We start from the raw sequence: 15249 nt of genomic DNA, 5'->3' as shown, positions 1-15249 counted from the left end.
AACTTTCCTGTTTCTGTCCGGTTTCTCTGTCCTCCATATCTCTCTCTCCCACCTCCCTTCAGCTGGGAACCTCAGGCTACAGCAAGCTTTGTCCCCAGTGGATCCCATGGAGATTAAGGCTGATGTCCACTGGACCCATGTCCACAAGGTTCATGAAGAGCAGGAGGGGGTTAATACAGACGGAGAAGTGGGTGTGTCCTCTCCGTCCAAAGGTAACCCTGACCTCCTACCTTCTGGATAACCCTCCTATATTAAGAGCAAACTAAGTTCTTACTGTGTCATTTCATTGTGCTTTTACAACTAATACTCAGACACAAGGAAAAGTGTGCAAAGGGACAGCAGCTCAGCCATTGAACCAGTGCAGAAAATGGTACCTGAGTCATCTGTTAAATTACATTGAAAGATCAAGGTACTAAATGAGGAGTTTTAAAGGATGAATTTGTGATTGCTGTTCTAAGTTCACCCTTCTATACTCTGACCACATTTTAAATATAGTTCCACTTCAGTTGGGAAAAACTCCCTCATATCTGCTTTACACTACTCAATGATCAGTGGCAAATACTGTTTCAGGCAGACAATGTTTTTAATTGTAATGGGTTTTAAGAGATGTGGCAGTATGAGTCATGCAGTGCTTTATTGCACATTAAAATGCCTCTGTTACATTGCAATGCCCTGCTGTGAAGGTAGCCTTAGCGCTACAGACCTTTCTCAAGCACTAAACACAAGTGTGGTGGGTGTCCGCACCTCCTCAGGTATTTTTGCCACAAGGCAGTGTTTATATTGTGTAAGCATCTCTTTTGAAGAGGTGCTCACATACTCTCAATATAGCATTGCCGCACTTATACTTGAGCAAGTTGGGGTACCCATGAAACCCACTGTGTTCAATGTTCAAAAAATGTCTTTAAATGTTATTTGTCTATTGTCTTATCAGAAGGAGAGTCGTATGCTTTCATTCAATTTAATATTTACATATGTATCGCTTTTTGGTGCTTTGTACTCCTTAAAGCATTCTCATTATTTCAGGCAGCTTTCCTGTATGCAAAGCACAGCCATTTCACATTTGAGTACCATGGGCATCTGCTCTTTGCAGCTAATTACTCATGCTGGGACATTGGAATTTCTAGGCAGTGAACTCAGCAAGTACATATTCAGGGCTTTTAGAGAAGTACTAATCTGCTTATAGTCACTTTTGGACATTCATAATTGGTTGTAAGTTAAAATGGAATGACAGTGAGAATGGTTCTAACTTTACTGGTGCACCTGACAGTATATTCACTTTGTTCTGAACTATGAACTTTGTTCTGTTTTTTTTTTTTTTTTTTTTTTTGTAATCCTGTTAGTCATTTCTAGAGCGGTAAATATAGAATAATTAAAGCAATCCTGAACTGAAAATAAATTGACAAACATTTGTATCTATCCCTCCTACTTCTAAAAAAAAAATCCCATATTTGTTTTCTGTTTAAAAGCTAAAAAAGGTAAGTTTTTAATTATTTTTTCAGTTGAATAACAGTCCGACACAGTTTAGAGCCACAATCGATGAGCTATTGACCTTATTTTATCTTCTCTGTACTCAGAAGGTGCTTTCTGAGTTTTATAGCTGTAATTCAGTGCAGGTTTGCTTTAGACTAGGTCCCAACAAGAGCGAAACTGCTACTTGCATAACTAAACGTTTAACTCCTTCAGTAAGAAAAAAAATGAACATAGCCTTGTTATATGCAAGAATTGCACTGTACATACACGTTTATCTCATCATGTCACCTGTCAGTTCAGTTTAGAATCCTATCAAGCCAATATCTCTGCAGTGACAGTGCCCTTACAATGGATAAAGGTCAGCTGGGTAAGGGGGGGGATGTAGGGGGGTCTATTAGAGCTGAACAGCAGAGGAGATGAGCAGGTACCATTATTGGGAGAAGTTGAGGAGTGGTTTTTAGCTGGTCCTATGGGAGATTCTCCAGCCCTTCATAAAGTATAGTGGTATTTGCATACGCATATGTGGATCAAAGCAGCCATCACTGTTAAAGGTAACACACACTTTCTATTTATTCTGTAAGATTGCAGGAATGAAAACCTGGTTTTGTTTTGTGTTTCATTTAAAACTGTTTGAAATGTTGGAATGTATTAGACAATGGTAACATTAGTGAGTAGAGCCTATTGGGGGTAAGCCATACTAATGGACGGTATCACCACCACAAAATCCTCACCCAGGGGATTGCTTTCCAAATAAAATACAGGTACACTTTAACTGTTCTGTAATTTTAATGTTTAAAAATATTTGTATAGGCTGTCCAGAAAATTTTAAATTCTACATTTATTGACCAGAATGAAAAAAATAGACTTATCAACGTGTCCTTCATTTCTAGTTACACCTTTATTGTTCCTTTGTTGTAGCTATGAAGCTCTCATCTCACCGCCATGACAGCGTTAAAGCTTGGCTGGAGTCCGTGTCTGGAGGTAGAAGGGGGTCTCTGTAGCCCCTCCTGAGAGCTCTGTGCTTTTGCCTATAGGCCAACTTTACGCTGTGCATGCACGCTATGCGCTAGCTGCAGCTTGTGTGGCGCACTCTGTCCCTACACGCTGGCGCCATCTCTCTGCTCACATGATGAGATGCAGTAGAATGTGTAGAGCGTATTCAGCATGCTCATATCTTCTAACACTGCCAAGATTTTTTTCTCTGTATTCTTTGCGTTGTTCCTACAGTGCAGCTGCAGGAACAGGCCAAGCTAGCTCCAAAGCTAGGCAGCTCAAAATGACATCAATGGCCAGCTTCACACCAATGAGATATTTAGTTGTTTGAATGTACTCCGTACTTATATCTCTAACTGGATTGTTGCATCTCTTCTGACTCTTGTAATGAGCTTTCCCAGTATTGATTAGTGCCTCCTCCCATCCCACAATAATATTTGTCCTACAGTAGTTTGTCTCTTCCTCTTTCATAATGGTGAGATTTCCCAACAGTAATTTGGGTTTCTGCTCCTCTTACAATGGGGAGTTTCCCCTATTATACTTAATGTATCTGCCCTTCCCACAGTGGTGAGATCTCCCTACTATACTTTGTTTCTGGTTTCCCATAAGCTTAAGACTTGCCTACAAAAATTATCTGCCCTTCCCACAATGGGGAAATTTCCGTGCCATAATTCAGGTCTCTGCCCTTTCCACAATGGTAAGATTTCGCTGCCATAATTCAGGTCTCTGCCCTTTCCACAATGGTAAGATTTCCCTGCCATTATTGGCGTTTATGCCATTCCCACAATGGTAAGTTTTCTTTGCCATAATTTGCGTTTATGCCATTCCCATAATAGTGAGATTTTGTCTCTTCTCCCACAGTGGTGAGATTTTATTGCAGTAGTCTCCCTGTAATGGTGGGACATCTCTGCAGTAGTTGTCTCTCTTTGCCCCTTCTATAATCTTGAGATATCCCTGCAGTAGTTTGCCTGCCACTTATTGTGAGATTTTCCAACAGTAATTTGGGTCTTCTCCCCTCCCACAATGGCAAAGATTTCCTTGCAGAAGTTTGCATTCCCTCCTGTCCTGCAAGGTTATCAGGGGAGTCAAGTCCTTGCGGAAATAGTAACAATTGGCCCAAGCTTGCAATTCAGGCATGTAGATCTGACTCATAGGCCCATATACAATTAACTTTTTCTCCTGAGTTTTCTCTTAGGTGATATTTTTAAACTTGTCAATAAAATGCCTTTCAAGCTTACAGAAAGCAAGGAAATACTCAAAATAATTTTGATAGTACCTTTTCACCTACTTTTCGGTACTTTTTTTAGGTGAAAAGTCCTGGAAAGTTATTTTAAATCAAAGATGAAAAATGATCTCCTAGGAGAAAACTCAGGTGAAAAAGTGAATTGTATAGGGCCCATATTATCCCAAAAGATGTGAGAACTCGGGAACACATTGAGCTTCCTGGTAGCTGGCAAAAAATAAAATATAATTTTTGGATGGTGGTGGACTCAAAAGCAGACTTTTTGGCAAGTAAATGTTTTTTTGCCTTTTAAGCCATCATTTTGAAAATATCAACTCTTTGGATTGCTGCCATTTAGCATAATGAGCAGCATCTTATGGCATCCAATCCGAATATAATATTTCTTGTGTTTCTAGCAGTCAGTGATGAAAGAAAACTTCTGATTGGATGCAGTGGGTTTAAACACTGTGATCTTTCTTCTCATATACTTGCACAGTTTAGTGTTTAAGTATAGTAAATAATGTGTACAGCTTCAATTAGTCCAGGAAATGTTCTCATTGTCCTTTGTTCATTATGGGTCTTTTTGTAAAGAGTGGTGATCTGAGATTCAAACAATGTTTGTGAAATTTCATCTGAAAAATGAGATTGCCCTTTTAAGAGCCCCTTATTTTTGAAGGGGTGCTCTGTGCTTGATTGCCTAGGGCCCTAGACTAATTACTAGATTTAGTACATTTATATTTAGTAGATGTAGATTTAGTCTAGACTTGATTGCCCTAGACTGGCAGTCTGAATCTCCTAAAGTGGCATTTTGAAGCTGCTGTCACTAAGATGGAGCCTTCAGTCGCCATTGCTGAATGACAGGTAATTGTAACCTAGTTAGGGCTGTGAAGCCAGGATCTCACTTAGCTTTAACAGGGTTGGTCAATGAGATGCAAATAATTCTTGGTTTCCTTGCAAATTGTGTGCATCTTACAATTAGACCAAATAAATTCCCTGTAGGTTTTGATTGGCCCAACTTTGTTTTATACAGTTTGCATGAAATTTGCATGCAAGCTATAATTGTATGCATATTATTGACCATCTCGGTTAGTCGTGCTTTTAACCAAGAGGTAGTTTCTCAGCTAAGAAGTAGCTCTGGAGTCTCTGATGGAATACCACTCCAGAGACCTTCACAAGGCTGTCATTCATTTCTGACGTACTAGATCCCATGAATATACAGATCAGGGCCACAGAAATGTACAGACAACTGGCGATCACTTATACAAGAAGTGATCATTTAAACTGTCTCTTATCTGAATACAGTGATCTGAAACGTGGCATTATTTCATTGGAAAGGAACTTCCCACACCTTTATAAATAGGCCTATATGTGTTATAGTTTGAGGAGGAGGGACTACACTTGCTGAATTTTTTTTTTATTTTTCTTTCTAGCTAGTTTTCCAATCTTTTGCTTTGCGGTTTGGGTCTCCTATTACTAGTCCTCAGAAAAAGGGTTAATGGGTGAGGTTTGTGCCTCTTGTCTGCCAGTAGCAGCAAACACGATGGAGGCTGGCACTTCCAAAGATATAAAGCTCTTTATTGTGACATCAATAAAAATGGCTATTGATGTCACAATAAAGAGCTTTATATCTTTGGAAGTGCCAGCCTCCATCGTGTTTGCTGCAACTGTGATCTGGAGGTGTGAGGATCTATTGAGGCTTGGGCACCCACTTCTCCTGTTTTGAAAGAGTGCCACTCTTTTTACCATTGGATCTTGTCTGCCAGTAGGGGGGAGCTCTGTGATTTGTGAGATTAGGCATGGATTGATAATCGGGATCAGTACACCAATTGTCTGGATAATGCAGATGCCATTACTAGGCTAGCAAGTTACGATTACTCACATTGCCAAACTGCAGGTTTCACATGAACAGCTGTAATGGGGTGAATATAAACTCACGTATGACAGGGACCCAAGATATTCAATGGATGGAAATAATTCTGGTTTGCATGGAGATTTCATGCAAATTGTATGTGGTCGGTCAAAAAACATAAACCTGCCTGGTCCGATTTCAAGCTGCATACAGGTTGTATGCAAGTTGGAATAATTATAATTTACAATTTCTAGTCAGGAATAAAGGCAGGTGCAGCCACTTCCTTTTAAAATCTATGAGCAGCTTATAGTGCAGGGCATCCATGAAAAGCTGTGCTAGTGTCCGAAGTTATTCATAACTGGAATTACATTGTTGAGCATAGTGTTATGTAGCGCCTCCTGCTGGCAGACAGGTGGTAATGCCCAAATGCTGAGCTGACTAATGCTGATAGCTTTATCTATGATTTTAAAGGGAGTCTGAAGTAAGAGGAATATGGATTTCCTTTTCAACAGCACCAGTTGCCTGGTTCTTCTTGCTGATCTCTTTGGCTGCTGTAGCATCTGAATCACACACCAGAAACAAGCATGCAGCTAATCAGGTCAGACTTTGGTCAAAAAATCTAAACTGCATGCTTGTTCGGGGTCTTGGTCAGAGGCAGAGGGTCAGCAGGACAGCCAGACAATGTGCATTGTTTAAAATGAAATAAATGTCAGCCTCCATATCCTTCTCACTTCAGCTGTGCTTTAACTAACCATAAAGTCTGCAGAGCTGAAATTGGTGTGATGGGGCCTAACCTCTTCCTCAGTGTTCTCTTTCTTGTTTTGTGACTGCCATTTTTTTCTTGTCTCTTATGTGACATTACCCCAGTCTCCCATGTGACTTTACCCCAGTCTGCCTTTATTAATTGTGATTATTCTTCATTCTCCCATGATCTTCTAGTCTATCCTAACATGATCCTCTAACTTTAGTCTTCAGGTCTTATTTTTGAGGGAGGAACCAAGGGGTATTACCCATCGATCAAGGTATTCATTGTATAATTTCAATGAATGTCCCCACATCCCATACAAGATGCTAGTCTTGGTATTTGAAGGCTAGTGGTATTATATATTGGGGATAAAGTAATATAATTAGTTACATTTAGGTAGTTTTCTAAGTTATGAGTCAGGTCATCTAATTCAGATTCATACTGTAAGTGATATTTTATTTATAGAGGGAACAGTACAAAACATTAAAATGTATACACAAAACAGGGCAGCAACACATATCTTACATATCACATATGCAAAGCATATATTAAATTTTGTATCAGATTCCTGTCACTAATAAGTGTTACAGGTCAGGGCAGCAGGATAATTCTCCTATACTATATAATCAACCTGCTAATACAACAGCACCGACTCACAGCAAGCATTGCGAACCCGTACATCTATAACATCACATATGTCATTTTAAGCAGAGGCCATCATGTCACCTTTCCTAACATTACCTTAGTATTCCATGATCTTCAATTTTCTACTTAAAGGGAACCTTAACTGAGAGGGATATGGATGTTTCCTTTTAAACAATACCAGTTGCTTGTCGGTCCTGCTGATCTCTTTGAATGCAGTAGTGGCTGAATCACACACCTGAAACAAGCATGCAGCTAATCCAGTATGACTTCAGTCAGAGCACCTGATCTGCATGCTTGTTGAGGAGCTGTGGTTAAAAGTATTAGAGACACAGGATCAACAGGAGAGTCTGGCAACTGGTATTATTCTAAAAGGAAAAATCCATATCCTTCTCAGTTTAGGTTCCCTTTAAATATGTCCTCCATATCCCATGATCCTTTTATCTCCTGTAACTTCCTGCTCTTCATGACCCTAGACTCTTCTGTGATGTGACCTCCACTCTTCACCATCTTCACGTATCTCCTCTGCTGTAACGATTCCTCCTCCCATGATCGTCTAGTCTGTCCTTTAACATAGCCTTCTGCCCTCATGATCCTAGACTTCTGTGGTGTATTCTCCACATCCCACCATCCTCTAGTCACTCCTATTATGTAACACAGCATCCATCTCCCACGATCCTCTAGTCTCTTCTGTGACTTGACCTCCCTTTTCCATGATCCCTTTAATCTCTCTTGACTCTTCTCTGTCTCCTGCGATCCTTTTTCTCACATCTACCAAAGCCCCTCTAGTGTCTCTGTACTCGCCCCATCCTCTGTATCTCAATTTTACTTATTCTTTTATCTCTTCTGGGTTATTTTCCTCTGTCTCCCCCCTCAGCACCTTGTGATGATGAAGAGGCCGAGGCTGAGGATCTGGGGACGGGCCTTGCTGAGGCTAATGTGGGAGGTGACGGGGACACATCTGCTGATCTTGGTGATGGTATGTGAGGCTTTCATGGTGGTTGGGAAATAATTCAGAGAGGAACAAATCTAAAATGAAAAAGCCCACATTTTGTGTCCATTGTCAGCGTGTTGAACTTGTGATGGACAGAGAGATAGAATATATGACATAATTTTGTATGGCTTATGTTTTTGGCTTATAGTTCACATTTGCTTATAGAAAGTCCTGACACAATTGTATTGGCCCGAAAAAGCTGCCATTGGCTCTTCCTGGGAGTCATAAGGTCACATGCCCATAGTTTTCAGTCACTCTATTATGTCACATAGAGTCTGTCAGTGTTTCTGAAAATATTTTTTGAATGTTTGTTCAATAGTTTTTGGATCAGTGGTTTGTGATTTGTACAGTTCGATAAATCAAATTGACTGACATAATGATCACTTGATGGCTGCATGATTCTCATTCTGGTGGTTAATCTGCTCTACCAGGGTTAGGATTATTTATGATCCCACTAACCTCTCTCTTTTATTGGCTAGACGATGATATTCCATCAGATGCAGAAGCGGAGGAGAGGCTCCAGCAGTCAGAAAGACTGAAACTTAAACTGGATGGGGATCGGGACTTGGGAGTGGTTCCACCAGCTCAGTGCGGTACAGGTCTTAATCCTTACAGTAATTGTGAAAGACTTATAGGGATAAAATGTATGTTAAAGTGATATTTGTAAAGCAAATCCAGATAGCAGAGACAGAGCATGTGTTGAAAAACTACAAATCGGCAGTTATCTACAGTTCAAATGCATTGCTACATTTTTGCAGTTTCAGAGATTGAGATTGATGTTAGAAACTAAAAATGGAAGTAACTAAACTGAAATGAATGTTTTGTCCATTGCACATAAACCATTCTTGCAATACTACTTTTTTTCTCAGCTAGCTGAGTTTGCTATGCTATTTTCCTGAGTCTGTATTAGATGCTACTTGGCCAGAAGGACAGCAAATCTGTGAACAGTCTCTAAGCTTTAACCATTCATAACTTACATAAGATGGTTAGGAAGGAGCTGAGTGATGGCACTAGCTTGTCTTTCCTTTGGAGCACAGAGCTTACTCTACCCACCTCTTCACAGTGCTCTACAGGAGAAAGCAGAGGAAAGAAGTGGTTGGGGTCGGGTGATGGCTCTGTGCTGGACAAACGACTCCAACTGTGCTGGCAGCTTTGTACTTACTGCCCCTGGTAGTTACACTTCTGCTCATGTAGCCTTTTGAGCATGGTGATATGAAGAACACACATCAGTTGAGTCCTGGTGGTGTCTGTGACCAGGGGCCTACTTTACAGCGGAAGGAGACACATTTTCTCCTGAATGGCTTCATAAGGATCTTGAAATCAAAGTTTGAATTTTGGATAGTGTTTGTGGCTACATTGGTGTACTGGTTAAAGACACCACCTTTGATATAGGAGACCAGGGTTACAATGCTGGCTGCAGCAAGTTACGTGTTCAGTTCGGAATCTTAGGGCAAGACTCCCTAACATTCAAGGGTGGCCTATTGAGCATACCCTTGGTGGCTACAGCAGTGAATATTTGACAAGAGAAAAGCACTATGTAAATGTTATTCCCATCCCATTTATGCTGCCTACACTGAACCTTTAGACATGTAATGTGATTGAAGAAGCTTCTGTCTTTCATTTTTATTTCAGAAGCTGAAAACGCTCCCAGCCCTTTGAACGCACAAGTTGCAGTGTTATCTCCAGTTAGGAGCCCTAAAGAGGACATGCAGAAGGTGAGTGCAGGAAATTTATAGTCACCTAGCACTGGTGTTTTAATACCGGTTTTCACTTTTTTTTTATCACTTTCTGGGGCTTCTGTGGTGTGAGATCTCTGTCCTTAATTCCTAGCTCTGCACACTTGTAGTTCCCCTTACCAGGGCTTATTCCCCCTATTACAAAAGCACAGATTTTAAAGTGATATCAACATTTGTCAGGTAATGTAAATTCTTTCCTAAAGATTTTGTGCTACCATGTACATAAAATATCAAAATATATGTAATTAGTATTTTAATAAAAGATGTATACAATCCAAACCTGTCAATATGATTAAAGTTTAATAACAATGATAAGCAAAAGAGAGTTGAGAATGCACCATTGTAGCTCACCGTTGCAGTTGCAACAGACCATTGTAGGCTACTGAGAAGCGTGGGTAGGTCTACTGGAGCCGGGATAGTAGCGTATCTACAGTGGTTTGCAAAAGTATTCGGCCCCCTTGAAGTTTTCCACATTTTGTCATGTTACTGCCACAAGCATGAATCAATTTTATTGGAATTCTATGTGAAAGACCAATACAAAGTGGTGTACATGTGAGAAGTGGAACGAAAATCGTACATGATTCCAAACATTTACAAAACAAAAAATAACTGCAAAGTGGGGTGTCAATACTTTGTAGAACCACCTTTTGCTGCAATTACAGCTGCCAGTCTTTTAGGGTATGTCTCTACCAGCTTTGTACATCTAGAGACTGAAATCCTTGCCCACTCTTCTTTGCAAAACAGCTCCAACTCAGTAACATTAGATGGACAGCGTTTGTGAACAGCAGTCTTCAGATCTTGCTACAGATTCTCGATTAGATTAAGATCTGGACTTTGACTGGGCCATTCTAACACTTAGATATGTTTTGTTTTAAACCATTCCATTGTTGCCCTGGCTTTATGTTTAGGGACGTTGTCCTGCTAGAAGGTGAACCTCCCCCCCAGTCTCAAGTCTTTTGCAGACTCCAAGTGGTTTTCTTCCAAGTTTGCCCTGTATTTGGCTCCATCCATCTTCCCATTAACTCTGACCAGCTTCCCTGTCTCTGCTGAAGAGAAGCACACCCAGAGCATGATGCTGCCACCACCATATTTGACAGTGGAGATGGTGTGTTCAAAATGATGTGCAGTGTTAATTTTCCGCCACACATAGCGTTTTGCATTTTGGCCAAAAAGTTCCATTTTGGTCTCATCTGACCAGAACACCTTCTTCCACGTTTACTGTGTCCCCCACATGGCTTGTGGCGAACTGCAAATGAGACTTCTTATGTTTTCTTTTCTGTTAACAATGGCTTTCTTCTTGCCACTCTTCCATAAAGGCCAACTTTGTGCAGTGCACGACTAATAGTTGTCCTATGGACAGATTCCTCCACCTGGATTCCTCCACCTGAGCTGTAGATCTCTGCAGTTCGTCCAGAGTCACCATGGGCCTCTTGACTGCATTTCTGATCAGCGCTCTCTTTGTTCGGCCTGTGAGTTTAGGTGGATGGCCTTGTCTTGGTAGGTTTACAGTTGTGCCATACTCCTTTCATTGTGTTCTTTGGACTTAATGGGGTTGTTGCTCCCAATATTCTCTTAGACAACCTCTGAGGCCGTCACAGAGCAGCTGTATTTGTACTGACATTTAATTACACACAGGTGCACTCTATTTAATCATTAGCACTCATCAGGCAATGTCTATGGGCAACTGACTGCACTCAGACCAAAGGGGGCTGAATAATTACGCACACCCCACTTTGCAGTTATTTATGTTTGGAATCATGTACGATTTTCGTTCCACTTCTCACGTGTACACCACTTTGTGTTGGTCTTTCACGTGGAATTCCAATAAAATTGATTCATGTTTGTGGCAGTAATATGACAAAATGTGGAAACCGTCAAGGGGGCCGAATACTTTTGCAAACCACTGTAAATAGTTTGGGTGTTCTGTAGTGCTCCAGCGGTCCGATGTAGTGTGTGCTTGGACAAATAAGTCTATACAAATTCAAAAAATCCATGAATGTGCTCACTTAATATGGATAATCAAAAGGACGTCAGGGAACCTGACTGGACGCAGGGCAGCAAATTCAAATAATTTCAAGTAGTGGCAAATTCAAATAGCAAGTCGTGGTCCTCTCTCCCATCCCTGTACAATTCCCTGGTGTATAGTGGTCCTGTCTTCCGGAGCACTGTAAAACAGCGCAGAATATTTGACGCAGCCGGTGCCAACATAGGCTGTAATAGCAATTACTGCTATATCCGTGCTCAGTTAGTGATTTGAGTAAGAAAGAAAGGGGCGCTCTGAGACTCCTAATAATTCAAATGGAAGCTCCAATAGGAGAGGTCTCACCTTATTCAACTGTGGCCGGCACAGCGTACACAGCCCCGATAAGCATGCGTCCCTCTTAGCCTAGCCGGGGACCGGGCTCTCTACTCGAGCGTGGCGGATGTGATGTCACTCCTCACGGACCTCCTCACCACTGTTGCTGGGAAGAACAAACAGACGCCAGTGGTAGACACGCGGTGTAGGCGTCAGTATTTCCGCATGGATTAAAAAATTATTGTAGAATCCGCTATGGACGCGGTAAAGGTGCGTTTATATGGCAGTTGCGTGATCAACACGCTAAAAAAGCCGCATAGGGATGAGTTGGATTTGAAAAGGCCGCTATATATGCGGCTATAATTACGCTTACAGACCAAAAAATCAAAAGGTATAAAATTTATTTTAAAAGACAACGCGTTTCACAGAGGTACATCCTCTGCTTTATCAAGTCATTTATCATATTATATTGTCCACAGTTCATTATATAGCGAACTGCAACCAATCAGCTCTGTGTGGGGCGGGGGGAGGGAAGAAGGTTACCGTATTGATCCTAGACCTAGGGTCTATTTCACATAGTGCCCTAAATAGAAGGGCAGGAGATACATTGCACAAATCACCTCAGTGAAAAGTGCCCATTATGTTGGTCAGAGTATACCAGAAAGTGATAGGACCCACATACCACCAGATTACCATCTGTGTGCAGGCAACCATCAATCCCAGAATGAGAAGGGGGAAAAGGAAAAAGGGAAAAAAAGGGGGGGGGGGAAGCTTTGTACATTGTATGTCCCCAATATGTAAGATGGAATAAATATACTGCTTATCCTCACACAATGCCCATAGGTTACATCCAACCAAACTGCACCACATGAAAACCAATTCAAAGTACATACACATACCATAAATTCCAATTGTAATCCCAAAGGCACTGGCCCCAAGTGTAACTCTACTCCGACTAATGTACTATTGGCTGTAGATGGCTCATTTCTTCTAAACATTTATTTAAGCCCCCTGGTTCTAAGGTGGTGCGACCCACATAGGCCTGGCAACCCTGACAAGAAAGGGAGAAACAAAAGCCTAGATGGCGGTAACCCTATTGCGAATCGTTTACCCATAGTCATCAACTACTCCGGACAAGCCGGAGAGTGTAAGAGGATCTTTGATAAACATTGGCCAGTACTATTGAGCAACCAAATATTAAAACAAACACTCCCCCAGAAGCCAAAACTGGTTTTTAGGAGGGGAAAGACCATTAGAGGCCACATAGCGCCCAGTAAACTGCCCACCTTAGATGCAACAGTAGATAAAATTATAAATAAAAAGAACCGAACTAAAACGGGGTGCTATTCGTGCAAATCTAAACGATGTCTTTGCTGTAAAACTATTGTTAATGGCGCCTTCACTTTTGGTGCTAATACCTCCGTAGAATACCCCATAAAAAGCTATGTGACATGTCAAAGTTTTAATGTGATATACATATTATGCTGCCCATGTAAATTGACCTATGTGGGTCGCACCACTCAGAAGTTCCAGACTAGACTAAATAAAGAGCTACCATTATAGAACAAGTTCACCACCCCAATAAGTTTGAGAGATATCGTGTCTTGTGTAGACGCGAGTCCTATTGGATTTTAAAGTTGGGGACCTTAGAACCAGGGGGCTTAAATAAATGTTTAGAAGAAATGAGCCATCTACAGCCAATAGTACATTAGTCGGAGTAGAGTTACACTTGGGGCCAGTGCCTTTGGGATTACAATTGGAATTTATGGTATGTGTATGTACTCTGAATTGGTTTTCATGTGGTGCAGATTGGTTGGATGTAACCTATGGGCATTGTGTGAGGATAAGCAGTATATTTATTCCATCTTACATATTGGGGACATACAATGTACAAAGTCTTTTTCCCCCCTTTTTTCCCCTTTTTCCTTTTCCCCCTTCTCATTCTGGGATTGATGGTTGCCTGCACACAGATGGTAATCTGGTGGTATGTGGGTCCTATCACTTTCTGGTATACTCTGACCAACATAATGGGCACTTTTCACTGAGGTGATTTGTGCAATGTATCTCCTGCCCTTCTATTTAGGGCACTATGTGAAATAGACCCTAGGTCTAGGATCAATACGGTAACCTTCTTCCCTCCCCCCGCCCCACACAGAGCTGATTGGTTGCAGTTCGCTATATAATGAACTGTGGACAATATAATATGATAAATGACTTGATAAAGCAGAGGATGTACCTCTGTGAAACGCGTTGTCTTTTAAAATAAATGTTATACCTTTTGATTTTTTGGTCTGTAAGCGTAATTATAGCCGCATATATAGCGGCCTTTTCAAATCCAACTCATCCCTATGCGGCTTTTTTAGCGTGTTGATCACGCAACTGCCATATAAACGCACCTTTACCGCGTCCATAGCGGATTCTACAATCATTTTTTAATCCATGCGGAAATACTGATGCCTACACCGCGTGTCTACCACTGGGGTCTGTTTGTTCTTCCCAGCAACAGTGGTGAGGAGGTCCGTGAGGAGTGACGTCACATCCGCCACTCTCGAGTAGAGAGCCCGGTCCCCGGCTAGGCTAAGAGGGACGCGTGCTTATCGGGGCTGTGTACGCTGTGCCAGCCACAGTTGAATAAGGTGAGACCTCTCCTATTGGAGCTTCCATTTGAATTATTAGGAGTCTCAGAGCGCCCCTTTCTTTCTTACTCATTCCTACAGTGAACTATTCCAGGGAGCAGCCGAGCAACAAGTGGCCTGATCGCACCAACTCTGGGGAACTTTCACTACCCTGCACGCAGTTAGTGATTTGGGCACCGTCAGAAGATGGAGCACAAATCACTGCAAAAGCACTGTATTTCGTCCGCCAGCAATAGCTGGAAGCAGTATTACGCCTTTCCCCCACTATCCATGGCAGCCTGGAGGGGATATAGTAATTAACGCCGCTGGGACTTGTGCAGAAGCAGGGTAAGCTGTTTATCGTCTTTCTACTGCACCGAAATCTCCCGGCAGCTATGTAATAGGTATGCTCTCTTCCTCTCCTATACAGTTCTCTGGTGTCTAATGCCCCCTACCTCAACCATGGCTTTTCATGGTGGTCTATTGCTCTCCTCCCTCTCCAACATAGCATCCTTGGTGGTCTCGTACAGTAGTAGTCATGTTTCTCTGAACTCCTCAGGGCTCCAACGATGTCCACCCATCTTCTACAGCAAGCGCTTGCAGTTTGTCCATCCTGCTGCCCTCATATTGCATGTAGGAATGTCAATTCTAAAAGACCGCACACCTTAAGCAGGAATGTTGTTGGTG

At 41.7% G+C, this 15249-nt stretch overlaps 1 protein-coding gene across 25 annotated transcripts in view; it reads left to right on the top strand.

Moving 5' to 3' along the window:
* MICAL3 (microtubule associated monooxygenase, calponin and LIM domain containing 3) overlaps positions 1 to 15249 on the top strand; it is a 340878-nt gene that overhangs the window by 246707 nt on the left and 78922 nt on the right. For 20 of the 25 annotated variants that reach the window (XM_068277274.1, XM_068277272.1, XM_068277276.1 and 17 more), the window contains 5 exons: positions 63 to 212; positions 2389 to 2451; positions 7799 to 7900; positions 8395 to 8514; positions 9548 to 9630. In XM_068277274.1, the coding sequence (XP_068133375.1) occupies positions 63 to 212; positions 2389 to 2451; positions 7799 to 7900; positions 8395 to 8514; positions 9548 to 9630 (518 nt within the window). The remainder of the gene's footprint in view (positions 1 to 62; positions 213 to 2388; positions 2452 to 7798; positions 7901 to 8394; positions 8515 to 9547; positions 9631 to 15249) is intronic. The other 5 variants (XM_068277281.1, XM_068277289.1, XM_068277285.1 and 2 more) reach the window with 5 other exon arrangements.

Source organism: Hyperolius riggenbachi, chromosome 3, assembly GCF_040937935.1.
Source record: "Hyperolius riggenbachi isolate aHypRig1 chromosome 3, aHypRig1.pri, whole genome shotgun sequence".
In the NCBI taxonomy this organism is placed as follows: Eukaryota; Metazoa; Chordata; class Amphibia; order Anura; family Hyperoliidae; genus Hyperolius; species Hyperolius riggenbachi.
Note: the sequence above shows the minus strand (reverse complement) of the source record. Positions and strands in the feature narration are given on the sequence as shown.